The 16026-nt window shown below is 40.8% G+C and overlaps 1 protein-coding gene across 2 annotated transcripts in view; it reads left to right on the forward strand.

The window, feature by feature from the left end:
• Window positions 1-16026, forward strand: part of tmtc1 (transmembrane O-mannosyltransferase targeting cadherins 1) — a 103612-nt gene that overhangs the window by 41788 nt on the left and 45798 nt on the right. For both annotated transcript variants that reach the window (XM_034074777.2, XM_034074778.2), the window contains 4 exons: window positions 2717-2820; window positions 8194-8383; window positions 10312-10433; window positions 12167-12334. In XM_034074777.2, coding sequence (XP_033930668.1) covers window positions 2717-2820; window positions 8194-8383; window positions 10312-10433; window positions 12167-12334 — 584 coding nt within the window. The remainder of the gene's footprint in view (window positions 1-2716; window positions 2821-8193; window positions 8384-10311; window positions 10434-12166; window positions 12335-16026) is intronic.

Raw genomic sequence — 16026 nt, forward strand, 5'->3', positions numbered from 1 at the left:
AACGGTAACAACGGACTATTTTTCTTAGCGGATGCATGTCAATTTAAATCAATACAACTATTTTTTAAATCAATAAACATTTTTTTTAAATCCATAAAAGCATTTCAATTAATATTGGGAGTCATGTCGTTACTTTGTTGAGAATGTGGCCATGTAATAAGCGGGATAATTTGCAGCGACTTGTTCCTTATGGGGAAAATAACACCCTTCATCCAGATCAAGATCCCTCCGCTATGTGTCGGGATCCTGATCTGCCGACGAGGCTCCATTAAAATATAAATATTTTTAGTGAATTACTGAGTTTAGGCACGTTAATAACGTTTTAATGAAGTTGAATACAGCATATTCATATGTGTCAGTGATTTCATGTCAATTCGGCGAACATAAACATAAATGATCGTGGTGAAGATGATGATTAAATTAGGATTAAAAATCGAGAGCCGGGCTGCATTTCCTCCCGTTCGTTTTTTCCGACTAAACAACATTATTTTGTTAAATAACAACATGGTGATGTTTTTTTAAATGATTACATGTCTCTTATTTAGCACAGAGTATGATATCCGTGACATATGGATCTTAACAAAGTTCCGCTGTACATCCAGCGTACTGTATCTGACTTTATTTCACATGAGCTCCAGTGTGGAACCCCACTGCACCCCCTGGTGGATCAATGATCCATTGCAGCTGGCTTCATAATAATTACATTTATTTATCACGGGGGCGGTCTCAAGTCAAGCTGGAGGTTTTCCCTTGAGCGAGGGCAGATCACGTACCAATCACGGCCCTCGCGTTTCAAACTGTCTGAAATGAAGCGCTACATCTGTACCAGAGTTCCCGTTAGAATATTTTTTCGCCGGTCAACATGTCCATTAAAGTTTAAATCTTCCGGACAAAATGAGAAAAGTGCCGGTCAAAGGTCGTCTTTGTTATTTATTGTGCTTTAAAACAAATTGATATGATTCGATATTAAACAAACTAATTATAGTAGATTAACTACATTATTCAAAAGTGTACAGTAACTTACAATAACGCGGATTCCCGTTTATTATTCAATAAACCGAGCGCTCTCCCTCTCCTGACAGCCCGTCAGTATCATGCAGCTCGCGGATCCAGTAATGAGTGACCCGACAGTAAAACTAAACATATCTATAACTAGTTTAGGTAGTTTGAGAGATCATTAAAATAGCTACGTGTGATATTCTAACCTGGTGTGTGTTTTGTTCCGCTCACCGCTGCATGTGATCATTCAGAGCTGCGTGTCGACTCGTCAGCAGCAGCTGAACTCTCTCTCCCGTCAGATTAGACTTCACTCGCGTTTATGTCCATATCGATCAGATCCAGCTAGTTCTAGCTAATGATAAGACTACCTGCTTATTAAAAGACACCTAAACAATAAGCGTCGCTATGCAACCGGGTGAGGCCGCAAAGTATAGCGCAGCATTATGCATTTGTTTACATGCCCACTGGAACCCCGAGGCATTACCAACAGATCAACGCACAATCAACCCATACAGGACATCTCTTTCTCCACATTACGTGTTAGACATTAGAATTGACTATTCTTGTCTGTCACATAAATGGCGCAAGTTGCGCAACTGATGTGGTATTGCGCTAAACGGAAATTATTTTTAACGGACACTTTGACCGGAGAGATTTAGATTGGCCGGTCTTCAGCATATTTTACCGGTCGTAGTCCGGTAATTACCGGCTAACGGGAACTCTGATCTGTACATACATCATCACTCCATGATAAGAACTCGCGAAGCTATTAACAAGAACAGACATCAAAACATGTGGCGCTAGGTAGCTAAAACCGGCAACATAGCCTACCTTGGTCGTTGTCTGGTCAAAAGTGGTCTTCAATGGCATTAAAACGATAAAAACGCTGCTGAAGTTAATCCATAGGTTGATCCAATGTGTCTGTGTCCCTTTGAAATGATTTCTGATAATCCATAAGCAATAAACCTGCTTTTCTGTTTCCAGATGTCAGAGCGAGAGATAGGTTCACTCTGATGAAAACCTGCATGCGCAAAGCCCCCACCTTTTTTGTACCATGTGTGTGTATGGGGAAATTCCCCTTCGATTCTATTGGCTCTAACGGTCAAAAAGAGATGTCAATCACCAAAATCGACCAATGGGTTCCAGATAAACGGTAAAAACGGCCATTTCCACCCAAATCACCTCAGAGGTGGAGTTTTTTTTGCTAAACCTCTCTAAAAGGTCAAATGTCACTTGGTTTGCTTCAATGTTGATACAGGGTACTTATTATATGTTGTACTTTGGATTCCTAAAGCTTTTAGTCTACCTTACCATCATCCAAGGGTAGTTTTCACTATAAGTAAAAAAGATTTTTTTGGACGGACACTATAATTTACAGTTTTAGATTATTAATTTAACCCTTTTAGAAGGGAAGATATGGTCTTTTGTTCTGGGAATGTCATTTTCAAGCCTGAGACCTGAAAAACAGGCTCAGGGCTTAACAGGTTAAGGTGATCAACGCAGGGCAACAGACGGACGGATGTGCGACAGATTTCTTGTGTATACACAATAATACATTTACAACACAGACCATTCAAATTATATAAATTATAATGTATGCATAGAAAGCAAACAATGTAAAAGGCATTTCAAAGACATTGAGCTCATACAAATATGAAAAATATACCAGCTGCTGTTTGATTGTAACTGTACTCATGCTGCACACTTTCTCCTCCAGGTGCTCATCATCATGTCCGTCAGGCTGTGGCTGATGGGAGGATCCATGCCTCTGTTCTCTGAGCAGGACAACCCCGCCTCCTTCTCCCCACACCTGCTTACCAGGTCAGTGGTACACACACACACACACACACACACACACACACACACACACACACACACACACACACACACACACACACACACACACACACACACACACACACACACACACACACACACACACACACACACACACACACACACACACACACACACAGCAATTGACCTGAGACCATGTCACCACCAAGACTTTGACCTGTGAGTCCAAGGCTCACAACCTGCCTTACCTGTGGTTAGGGTGTTGCACCTAAAGAACTTTAGTTAAAGGTGGGGTAGGTAAGTTTCAGAAACCGGCTCGAGATACACTTTTTGTTATATTCCATGGAATGCTCTTAACATCCCGATAGCAATGAATATCTGAAGTGCTTTGACAAAAAACCCATACAAAAAAAGTCATCTGTAGAAGCCGTAATACTGTAAAAAGTACAACCTTTGGCCTACCTGCCTGTCAGCCTTCCATCTGGGCACAAACTTATCTCGTGCCCTCATTGGTCATGTGCGCGTTCGTGTGTGTTGGAGGAGGGGCTCTGTAAGGAAGTGGCAGATTTTCTCCGGTTGTGTATTTTCAAATTCTAGCGATCTCGAGCCGGTTTCTCAAACGTACCTACCCCACCTTTAAGGTTTTTTTTATTATTATTATCTTTTTTTCTCATAGGCCCATTGCCATCTCCAACAATGAGTATCAGGGAAGGTGATTGATGCCAACCCCCTCACTCCTTTGTGTTCTTTCATCTCTTCTTGAGAGAATCTCAGGTGTGGAGGAGGGTTTTTGTATGACAGCCGACCATCAACGATCCATAATTGTGACTTTTTGAAAATAAAAATGTGAGTCTCTTTCAACATGCAAAAATATCTTTCTGCTGTCCCAGTGTTAATTTTGGCAGCTATTTTTGATGTAATCTTTAGATGAAAATGGTTATTAGTTTTAGTCACATTTTAGTCCTTTTAATCCTTCATAGTTTTAGTCTAGTTTTAGTCGACGACAACTCAAAACGTTTTAGTCCAGTTTTAGTCGATGAAAAATCATTACATTTTAGTCAATTTCTAGTCAAAAATGTTTCTCTCTTTAAACTAATTCAGTTGGGTAAATACAGGTATCTGAAATTGGAATCAATGTGACAGTATCAAGTGTTGAAATTCGTAAAGCAACATTTCACTCTCTTAACACTTTACTTGTGTGATATCTAGGGATGGGTATCATTAAGGTTTTTTAATGGTACTACTACTCTTATCGATACTGCTTATTGATCCGGTACTATATATAATTATGTTATTATATTGTACTGTACTTGAGTAAAATGTTGAGGTACTTTACTGGAGTATTTAAATGTTTTGCTTCTACTCCACTACAGTTCAGAGGTAAATGGTGTACTTTTACTCCACTACATTTATTTAATACCTTTAGTTACTTTACACATCTGGATGAATGATGTGAAATATAATCAACTCTTAAATCAGACTTTAGTTACACCTGGAGTAAATTCACAAGCTACCCTGCAGTATAGTCATTCAAACTAGCTGCACCTTTACCAGCTTTGAGAACACTTTAATGATCAATAATTATAAAACATATCATATACATTATTCTGAAAAGGACCAATCTGCACAATGACTTGGTACTTTACCTATATTTTGATGCTAATACTTTTCTATTTTTACTTGAGTAACATTTTGAATGCAGTACTTTTACTGTAACAGAGTATTCCTACAATCTGGTACTTTTTTAATTAACTACAAGAAATGAGTAAGCCTACTTCTCCCACCTCTGCACACCTGATGTGATAACGTTACTGAGTTAAGGAAGTCGGAAATGTTGCATTTCTCCGACTGAATATGCTGTTTGGACATACTGCTCGTGTCAACGCGCTTGCGCGAAAACACTAATGGCAAACGAGCTTTGTCCCTGGCAAATCTCTGTGTCCGCTGCAGCGTGTCTGTTAGGCCCCGCCCCCCGCACACAGAAGAGGTTTCTCAATACTCTAATTTCCCCTCCTCGACTCCTATCTTCAAGACTTTGTGCCGCCCACAGGAGATGCGAGGGGAACCGAGGAGAGAGGAGGGGAAGCAGCAGGCGGTTGGAGAAATGAGAACTCCTCCCCTCTGAGCGGTCATTTTAAAGAGACGTCCATTAATGATGACAGGAGGCACAGCAGCCCGATGTCTGATGGACAGATGTGTTCATCAGACAGAGTGCTTATAATTGCTTTTAATTCATTTACAGTGCGGTATAATGAGACAATAACAGGCTACAGATGCGGACATATACACACACATATATTTATATAAATAATAGCAATAAGTTGCTGTCAAGTTTTTTTGCGTTAAATTAACGCCACTAATTATTTTAACGCGATTAACGCATGTGTATTTTTTGTCCTCGGCCGCCCCGTAGTTTCAGAGCGCATCAAGTTTATAATACCATCTACAAGCTGATGCTGACAGCCCGCTCCTGCCGCCCGCTTGTGGCAGACCACACTTCCACGCTCACCGGCAGGCACCGACTGGCCATCGAGAGGACCGGGAGGGTGTGTGTGTGTGTGGCCCGAGCGAGCGAGAGACCTTACGTGCATTGTTGTTAGCATCTGGTGCTAGCTAGCTGCGCTAACGGATATAAGGAGCTGTTGAATGAACACAGAGGAGCGACATTTCGCCACAACTGCGCCGAGCACTTGACTTTATGCAGGAAGCAGACAGCGGGACATTGTAGGAGAAGTCAGCACACTCAGCTCGGATAGTGCAACATGATTGCAGCTCCCGTTCGAGCATATGCCTTGAGTTGCACATAGTTCCAACGATCCATCACACACTCACACACTTCCAGGTTGAATTGAGGCGAATATTTGTAATGTTCAGGTTGTTGTGTTTAATATTCATGAGAATATTTGTCATTGTTCAAATGATAATAAATATTAGCATAAAGCATATTTGTCCACTCATATGTTGATAAGAGTATTAAAAACTTGAAAAATATTCCTTTTAAGGTACATTTAGAACAGATAAAAAATGTGCGATTAATTTGCGATTAATCACGATTAACTATTTTAATCAACTGACAGCCCTAATAAATATATACAATTTCAGAATCTAACAAGTATGAGAGCACTCTCATAATAACGTAACACAATCAGAGACTGGATATATCCCCCCTCTCTGGTCGCTGAAATAGGGAATTTAAATGACGGGCCAAAAGTTGTATTTACAAGTATTAAAAGTAAGCAGAGGACATCAAACCAACTGAGACCCGTCTGTCCGCACACACCTACACACTGTACCACACACACACCTACACACTGTACCACACACACACCTACACACTGTACCACACACACCTACACACTGTACCACACACACACCTACACACTGTACCACACACACCTATAGCTCCTAAAGCATAATCAGGTTACAGCCATTTTATTATGTGAAGCACTAAATGGTCTTAGAAAAATATCAACTCTTTGTTTGCAAGGCAAGGCAAGTTTATTTCTATAGCAACTTTCAGCACCAGGCAATTCAAGGTGCTTTACAAAAATGAAAGACATTCAGACAAAGGCATTTAAAAACAGTAAAAGATAATAAAAGAAACATTAAAAGAAAAACAAAAAATGAAAGACATTAAGAAAATGGCATTTAAAATCAGTCATTAAAAAGAAAAGCTAATAAAATAAACATTAAAATTTACAGTGCAGTCTAAGATATGAATAGTTCAATTATTTCGGTTCTTGATTTTTAATTTATTCTCAGAACCTCTCTTTGGAAATCCGAACATTTCCATCCCGAATGTTAATTTAGACTGATTGTTTTCACCTTGTTATGCTCGCATGACATCCACAGTCGGACCCTCAGGAGGGTGTACTAGCCCCCTACTCTGCTTTGCGTTCCATAACAAAGTCTTTAAGTGTTACCTGAACACCCGTGTTACCAAAACACTATTGTTCACCCGTCGGTGCTGTGATACTTGTTCCTCAGTAGTTTAGTTGTAGATATCAACTAAACTACTGCATACAAATACAGAGAGTAATGTGGGCCTGTTATACTGAGTGATATATATTTTACACACTGCTCTGCTTTCTGCACGGACCTCACAGCTGTTCTCACTGGAAACATCGCATCGTGATGAAAGCAGTTACTAAAATAATATCCAGGGGATGCATGGAGAGCTGTCATTGGCTGAGATAAGTCCGGCCGTGCGTAACGCCTCCACCGTTCCCGGAAATGCATCCGCGGAAGAGCCGTGGAGGACCCATCAGTGTCCCCTCGGTTAGAGCTCCTCTAGAGAGCCTCCTCAATGCTCGGTCCTCGATGTGCATGTAGAGAAATGAGATGTCCTTCAACATGGCGCGCTGAAATCCATTTCCGGGTCACTACCGGAGGACCGAGGAGTCGAGGAGGGGAAATTAGAGTATTGAGAAACCTCTAGAGAGACACAGGGAGATCGCTCTTCCGGAGTGAAGAGAGTGGAAATAATCATAATGCAAGTTAGAAATGTAAGATGCATTTTCACAGACAAGACGGACAATTGGGGGAAAAAATCCTGCATTTTGAATGTCCGATAGTCCACCATTAACACCTTAGTCCCGTCTCGTCTCGTCAACGAAAACAAAATATACATTTTGTCATCGTTTTTATTATCAAGAATCTATTTTTAGCTCGTCATCGTCTCGTCTTAGTCATGTAAAAAAGGTTGTTGACGAACATTTTTCGTCATAGTCTTCGTTGACGAAATGAACACATGTGTTGTCCATCCACTCATTGTTTTTCCTACACCTACAGTAGTGCAAGGTGAACCCACTGAGAGAAGCTAGAGAAAAGTAGAGGAACACACTGTGAATAAGCACAGGTTAGAAAAAGAGCCTCCTGCTGTTCGTCCAAACGTGTAGTGTTCGGATATCTTTCAGGAAAGCAAGTCAAAGGCAGGTAATGCTGGCTGGTTGCAGAACAAGTCCCCACGAAGCTGAGAGAGACGTCCCAGGCAAAAACACAACAAGTTGCACAAAAAACAGCAATCTGGAAACACAAGGCTTGGGCTGCAGAGAGGCACTTTGGATTGTCCAACGACATTTAATTATCTGGCAGAGTAGTGGAGTGAGGGCCAGTCTCTTATCGAGAAGGTTGATAATGGGAACAGGTGTGCCTCGTCTGCAGCCAGGAGAATACTAGCCCTGCAGAGAAAGAGAAACAGAGTAGGGAGGGAACAAATACAACAAAAAAACCATGCAGAAACATAACGAAGCTAACTTTATGGTTTTATTGAGACAAACAAGATGGTTATAATGATTAATTGAAATCCTCATTAGGTTTACAAATGATTCATTTTTATTATCTTTGTTTTCTCCTTTGTCTCTGTCCACCTCAAACGCACCCACCTGCGATCTTTAGGATGTTGACCTATTCGTACCTGCTGTCTTTCAATGCCTGGCTGCTGCTGGCCCCCGTCGTGCTGTGTTATGATTGGCAGGTGGGCAGCATCCCCCTGGTGGAGTCGCTGGTGGACATCCGCAATGTGTCCACGGTGCTGCTGGCTGTGGTGATGGTCGCCCTCTGCCTCAGCTGCTTGTTCTCACTGCAGGTCAGTTCTATCTGCACTCTGCTGCTTCCTAATGATTGTCTGTCCTTGTAACATGCTACTACCTCCTTTTTAAAGAGTGGGAAGAGTTGTACGAGCTGGAAAGAGTCGAGAGTTAACAAGGTTCGAAAATAAAACCCTATGTCATCACTGCAGAGTAGGGTTGTGCATCTCCATCACTGAGGCCGATGCGATGTGCATCTCAATACGTTGCCAACGATACGATACATTAACGATACATTTGAAGCACCAGGCGATGTGATACGATTCACCCCTGTTCGATACGATTTGATTCAACATTATGCGATACGATGCGATTCAACACAATACAAAATGATGATACTTTAATATGGTACGACAGAAGATTTTTTTGTATTCCTTATATGCAGCAAATCATAAATTAACCAAAAATTGCTTTACATATTTGGTTCTCTCTATTAGTACTGCACATCCCATCATGCTGTTTATTTTTTACCTTAAGAAAAACACTTGGACCTTTCACAAACAGGCCTTTTCACAAGTGTTCTCTGTCTCCAGAGTACAATACAATTGTATAATGTACAGTTAAACAATTTAAGGATGCATTGCCCAGGATTAACAATGTGCAAATAGCCACCACCATAGTGCAATGCCCATACAGCTGCTGCCTGATGTGCTTAACACTCATGCATAGGCTAACGTTTGTTTTTTAGGTATTTTTCGGTGCGCTGTGTTTCTCTTTCTCCTCAACTTCCATGTGTGTTGATCACTGAGACTCTCGGCCTCCGCAGTGGCGAAGCCAATATCAAAGATCGTCTCTGCTGAGTGCACAGCAGTGACTGGGGAGTCACACAGAGTGATGGGGGTGGGCACTAGCATCACGATACATTTTTGATGACATTTGGCCGAGGGTTTATTATTTTGTTTGCTGCAGCCACACTAAATGCATCCAGTTGTTGCTGGGACTTTGTCCTCAGGCGGTTTATAGAGCTCTATTCAGAATACTTTGTTTTTCCTGCTCTGAAAAAGTCACCACTCTATCAGACTGTGTGTGTGAGCTTGGACCTTGAGATCATATTCTTTTCATCCATATAGTTTTCTCCACTATATGGATGAAGGACAGAGGTGTGAGGTTACACAACTTTCATTTGGAACATGAGTGCAAAAATGCTGTTGACTATTAAAATGCTAAGATTGTGAAATTCCCAAATCTCTGGTTTCGGACCATAATACCTGTGTATTAAGTAAAGTAAAATGTGCAACACAGCAGCCGGTCACACTCTGCAGAGTGAGGTGGCTGTAGTGACACTGGTGTTGAGGCACTCTTACTATCCACACACTTTTCTGGAGAGAAATAATCTGTGTAATAATTGTCAAACTCAAGTTCAAACACATTGACCGAACAAATATTCTGAAAGTAAAATATACATTTCTCGCTAGACATTTAATCAGAAGCAAGACTATCCTAACATATGGAATTGTACACTCTGAATAAGAGGAGAGCTGCCTTGTTGTTTGGTTACAGTGAGAGGAACTTGAACATCATGTGTCATGTCCATGCCTCTTGAAATGAATGGAGGGAAGAAACGTAGCCACTTCACAAGATGTGCTATTGTGATACAACTATGTTTCGTGCTGTGGACCGACAGAGCTATTACACATTAGATGTGAGACTGAATTGGCCTCTCATCAGGTAGGTGTCAAAGCTGTTCTCAGCAGAACACGCCTCTGAGTGGCTAGCTCTTAATACTGATAACACAGCAGAAGATGGGTAGAGGCTATGCGCTTCATCAAATATAAATTGCGTCAGATATGGGCTTCACAGAAAAACGTTAACTGTAATTAGATAATGCAATCGACAGTAGTTAGTCACAGCTGAAGAACATGTGCTGACAGCGGTTACACAGAGAATGTACTGAGTTTATTGAAACAATGTGTGTTTGTCTGTGCAGGGCCAGGGGAGCAGGGAGATGTTGGTTGGAATGTTATTCCTGATGTTTCCCTTCATTCCTGCCAGTAACCTTTTCTTCAGGGTTGGGTTTGTCGTGGCAGAGAGGGTCCTCTACATGCCAAGGTGAGTCTGTATTTGTTCATGTACCTGCCTTCATATATTTGTGGTGTCAGATTTCTACTCCCCTTCTTCTATGAGGAGTAAGTCTTCTCATTTATTCCAAACATGTTTCTTTGTTTATCTATCAAAGTTTTTTTAAATATACATATCCAACCTTCTGTAGGCCAACTCTTCTTTTCTTTACTCTCAATTCAAGGGCCTCTCCATTTGTCCTTGAGTTTGTTTTCTTGCTCTCATGTTCTCTCTGTTCCGTTAGCTAATCAGTCTGTCCTTCTGTATTTGACATCTTCTGTTTTAATGTCTCTGTTAATACACTAACTGTGTATAAGATCCTTAGGGGTTGTGGGTGACGTGGATTAGGTTTACAGGGGCTCATGGTGTCCACACATACACATTCACAGTGAATCCTCTCTCAGAGCAGGGGCTTTAGCTGGATGCGCATGCCTTCGGGGGAAAGGACTTGATCACAATCAGCGCTCAGTTAACTGACTGCATGGCTAATGCAGCGTATCTGCCAGCAGATGTTTCTGTGTAATGCATTTAAACTACTTTTAGCTGGGCCACACAGCAGAATCAAATGGCAGACTGCAGTACTTTCAGACACAGAACTGTGTAGTCACTATGTATTTAGTGACTCTGCATTTTCTGTACTGTGACGTCATTTTCTCTCTCAGTTTTTTTTACTAATCACCTTTTCTTTAAATCTGTTGCCGTGTTAGCCAGAAGTTGGTTAAACAAAGCATACATTTTCTGTCGGAGCACTCACTCAATCATTTATTTTTCATAAATTCACAGAAATAGCTCAAGTTATAGTGACAAATCTTAATCGATGAGTAAGGAAACCTCAAATGAGGTCAAAGACTTTGTTTCTAAACCTTATCTCAAAGACTCGGCCCAGATATCCGTTGGCTACATTGAATACAATTGAAAACCGATAGCCAAGTGGTCTGAGATTGATCACAAACAAAGAGCATCAGAAACCTTCACTGAGGTGGGACGCAGTGAAGAACAGCGGAGTGAGGACAGAGTCTCTGGTTAAGGACGGATGCTGACTGAGACTGGGGGTGTGGAAGAGGATGAAGAAGTGCAAGAAAGGTCTCGAGGGCAGACGTAGCTGCTTACTCTCAAGGGGTGTGTTTTCTGCATTTTGTGGTTATTTTCTACCTTTTGCAATTGTTTACAACAAAGTGCCTTTATATTAGGATTGCTAAATGGAAATACAGCAGCTCTGACTTAAATAAGACACACACAATGTCATGCCCTTATGAGATGATATTTGCTCTTGTTGATAAACACTTTAAATGCAAAACAAGCACTTAAATAATAATAGCACAGATTTACCTAATTCACTGACATTTCGTTTCGGCTATCATTCCACATATTACCATACTGAAGGAATTATTGGTGGTTCCTTAGTTTCTTAATAGAAACCTTTATTTTGGCCATCAAACCCTATTTGCATGTTGTCACAAATTAAATACCCAATATTATTTGGTGGGAAATCTGCTAAATCATCTCAATTAAACCTTCAGAACCATTCATTTCACAATTTGTTTCACTCCTTTTAAAACTAATTTCCTTGTGTTTCCTATGTAATGGTATGGTCTTTTCTTTTTCACATTGTTTGACCGCACAAACCAGTCAGCAGGCCTTTTAACAGCCTAAACACCTCTATTAGAATGTAGGACTGCAGTAAGAGATTCTGTCCCGTCTGTCTCCCCCCCGCCCTCTTCCAGTATGGGTTACTGTATTCTGGTGGCTCACGGCCTGGGGCGCCTGTGTTCGCTGGTTGGCCGTTTGGGTACCACAGTCCTCAGCGTCTCCTTGCTGCTGCTGCTCCTGCTCTTCTCCTGGAAGACCGTCCAGCAGAACAACGTCTGGCGCTCCAGAGAGGCCCTCTTCCGGTAAGTAGAGGCATATGTGGATGTATTTGTGTGTGGGTGCGTGTGTTATACTTGCCAACCTTGAGACCTCAGAAATCGGGAGGATTTCAAAACCACCGCGTGGGGTGCTAGTGGATCGCCGGAGCTGTATTGGATTAACATTAACTAACATGCTTATTGTAGTTGTAAGTGCACTGTCTTGATGGAGCATACAGATGTAGCACTCCAGATAGGACTCACATGTGTGTGTCCCAGTCAAAAGCCCAGCGGATCCCAGTGGCTGGGGGTGTTGCCAAATTGCTAGAGGGCGTTGCCAAATTTCCCCATTTGTTCAATTACAGGATTTAACCATGAGATGGCGCTTCATTCACAAATACACAAAGAGAACTGGGTGTTGTAGACCTTAGTCTGTTTGCAATGTTTGCAGCTCTGCAGTTGTGTTTGTTGAATACTGTAGCATTTAATCACTTATTTGTTATGGTTTTCACAGGCTAGTATAATGAAAAAACATCAGTTTTAGATCAAATAAAGTATATAGTTTGCTTTATGCAGTATATTTTTTGTAATATTGTTGGGGTGTTTTTACACAGTACAGTAGATTGAAGTAAATCAACTTATACATTAAGATAAGATAAGACCTTTATTAATCCCCGTGGGGAAATGCAGTAGTTCAAACAGCAACAGGGTAACAGTGAAAAACAGGATAGCACAGATTCACACAGATTAATAAAATCAAAAATAAGATGAGCCATAAAAATAATAATAATGAGAAACTATGTTATAAGAAATGAATAAAACTAAAATATAATTATGATATCATATATTATAATGTATTGTATTATTAAGTAATATCATACATTAAACCTATTAGAGCAGATGCCACATTGAATGGATGAACACATTTATGTATCAATAATTACAACAGAGTATTTCTAAACACAAGTTGTAAAAATACTTATATGTATTTAATATTAATAACATAATGATTAATTTCAGATGATAATACTTTTCAGGGTTAAGTCCGGTCTGACAGCGCTTAGCTCTCTGCTGCAGAGAAGATCACTGCTCTAAACAAAGTCAAAAATCCTACATCCGAACAGAATAAATATAATTAATTATGATGAATACGTTAAGTCTTGTTCATTGTTTTTCACTTTTATTAAATGTTTGATATTTCCGGCACAGACCCTTTCGTACCGGCAATGCGCGATAGAAACAACAGAAAGTGCGACAGTTTAAAATATGCCAGTGTTAATTTCGTCAACAAAAACTATGACGAAAAATATTCGTCAACAACCTTTTTTACATGACTAAGACGAGACGACGATATTTTCCCCCAAGTGTCCATCTTGTCTGTCAAAATGCATCTTACGTTTCTAACTTGCAATATCATTATTTCCGCTCTCTTCACTCCAGAAGAGCGATCTCCCTGTGTCTCTCTGTGTGCGGGGGGCGGGGCCTAACAGACACGCTGCAGCGGACACCGAGATCTGCCGGGGACGGAGCATTCAGAGAGTATAGAGACACATTTTGACTAAAAGTTGACTAAAATGTAATTTTTCATCGACTAAAAGTTGACTAAAACGTTTTGAGTTTTCGTCGACTAAAACTAGAGTAACACGTTTTGAGTTTTCGTCGACTAAAACTAGACTAAAACTACGAAGGATAGGAATGACTAAAATGTGACTAAAACTAATAACCATTTTCGTCTAAAGACTAAGACTAAATCAAAAACAGCTGCCAAAATTAACACTGACATTTGCGAACATAAACCTACAGACTGGGGGTTGGAAGATCACAGGAGGGGGGGGGGAGAGCTGTGGAATGTGCTTGGGAGACTTACTCCACACATTCCGATGGCCAATTAGTTTTAAACAAAGAGTTTGCAACATACAACACAGGCAACATGGGGGGTGGGGGCTTCTCAAAAGATTTTTGTTTGTTTATTTGCACTGCTTACCGTTTTCATACTTTATATATCTTAGCATATTCATACACACTGTTAATACTGCTCACAGGCTACTAGTGTATTCATACCCAAGCTCACTGTTTATTCATCATTCAATTCATTCTATATTTTATTCTGTAGATTGTGTACATTACTTTTCACTTCACTGCTTGTTGTACCGTTAGAAGCTAAACTGCATTTCTTGTCTCAGTACCTGTAATCTGTGCAATAACAATAAAGCAGGCATCTTTATTGTAGCCTCAACAATCAAGTTCTAAGTAGTGCAATATGAAATAAAAACTAAAACAATCTGTGCTGTTGTATTTGCTGTAAAGTGTCTCGACTGTAGGCTATTTTTATTATATGTACAGCACTTTGGCTCCACCAAAAATCGTTTATAAATGTGCTATATAAATAAAACTTGATCTGATTTGAAAAACAACTACACTCTTTTGGCAGTGTTGTGGTGCCGAGAGATGGGAGTCGGAGGCGGGGTATCAAAGGTACAAGCTAGACTTTTATTTAGCATCAGAAAACCATTGCCGGGAAGCGAAGACCGGCGGAAACAGGAAGTCCGGTTCACTAAAATGTCCGTGCAGAACAATACCCCAACCCATAGATCCGTGGGTGAATAATGTCAATCACCACAGTGTACACATTAAGAACAACTACACTATTTTGGCAGTGTAACAATTAAACAATAACTACACTCTTTTGGCAGTAACAATTGGATAAATAATAAACTGTCAGACTGACAATGAAGACAAACAAACTATTTTCAGCAATCAATCTGTTTAGTTGACTCTGGGTGACATGTTTTAAAAAGATCGTTTTTTGGCTGTTTAGATGGTGTTGCTCCATCTGGGTCACTGCCGGTGGTTGAGACGGTGGGGTCTTTGGCGACTAGTTTTATAGCCTCATGTAGCTACATTAGTTAGGTGCTCCAGGAGATTGGCATTGCTGTTATTCGATGTGGACAATGCTTTCTTTCCTGCACACAGTTTACATTTGACCATAATATTTTGTGCGTCCTTTATCCCCACAAATTGAAAATAGTGGTTATATCTCCAAGTTGTAAATGCGCTGCTGCTCTTGCTGATACTTGCATCTGCCATTGTGTGTGTGTGTGTGTGTGTGTGTGTGTGTGTGTGTGTGTGTGTGTGTGTGTGTGGTGTGTGTGTGTGTGTGTGTGTGTGTGTGTGTGTGTGTGTGTGTGTGTGTGTGTGTGTGTGTGTGTGTGTGTGTGTGTGTGTGTGTGTGTGTGTGTGTGTGTGTGTGTGTGTGTTGTGGTGTGTGTGTGTGTGTGTGTGTGTGTGTGTGTGTGTGGTGTGTGTGTGTGTGTGTGTGTGTGTGTGTGTGTGTGTGTGTGTGTGTGTGTGTGTGTGTGTGTGTGCTGGTGAGCGTTGCCGTGTGTGTGTTAGCAAGTGTTTGTGTGTCTGTGTATTTTCCCCATAAGGCAAGACCCGCCCAACTCTGTCTCTGATTGGCTTACCCTGAAATGTTACCCCGCGTTAACCAATCATCACTCCTCTCTGGTTACTTTCACTTTTCCATGGTGCTGTGAGAGGACAGCGCTGTATTCGCCTGTAAACTACATCCGCAGGGAGATTCGGTTCAGTTCCATCACATAATGTAACGCAGTAACTATAACGACGTTACTGAATGAGAATAGGTAACTAGTAACGTTATTAGTAACCGCAAAAGGTAGTTGCGTTACAGTAATGCGTTAGTTTGTAACACGTTAGTCCCAACACTGGTAAACACA

The sequence above is a fragment of the Pseudochaenichthys georgianus genome, chromosome 23 (genome assembly GCF_902827115.2).
Source record: "Pseudochaenichthys georgianus chromosome 23, fPseGeo1.2, whole genome shotgun sequence".
In the NCBI taxonomy this organism is placed as follows: Eukaryota; Metazoa; Chordata; class Actinopteri; order Perciformes; family Channichthyidae; genus Pseudochaenichthys; species Pseudochaenichthys georgianus.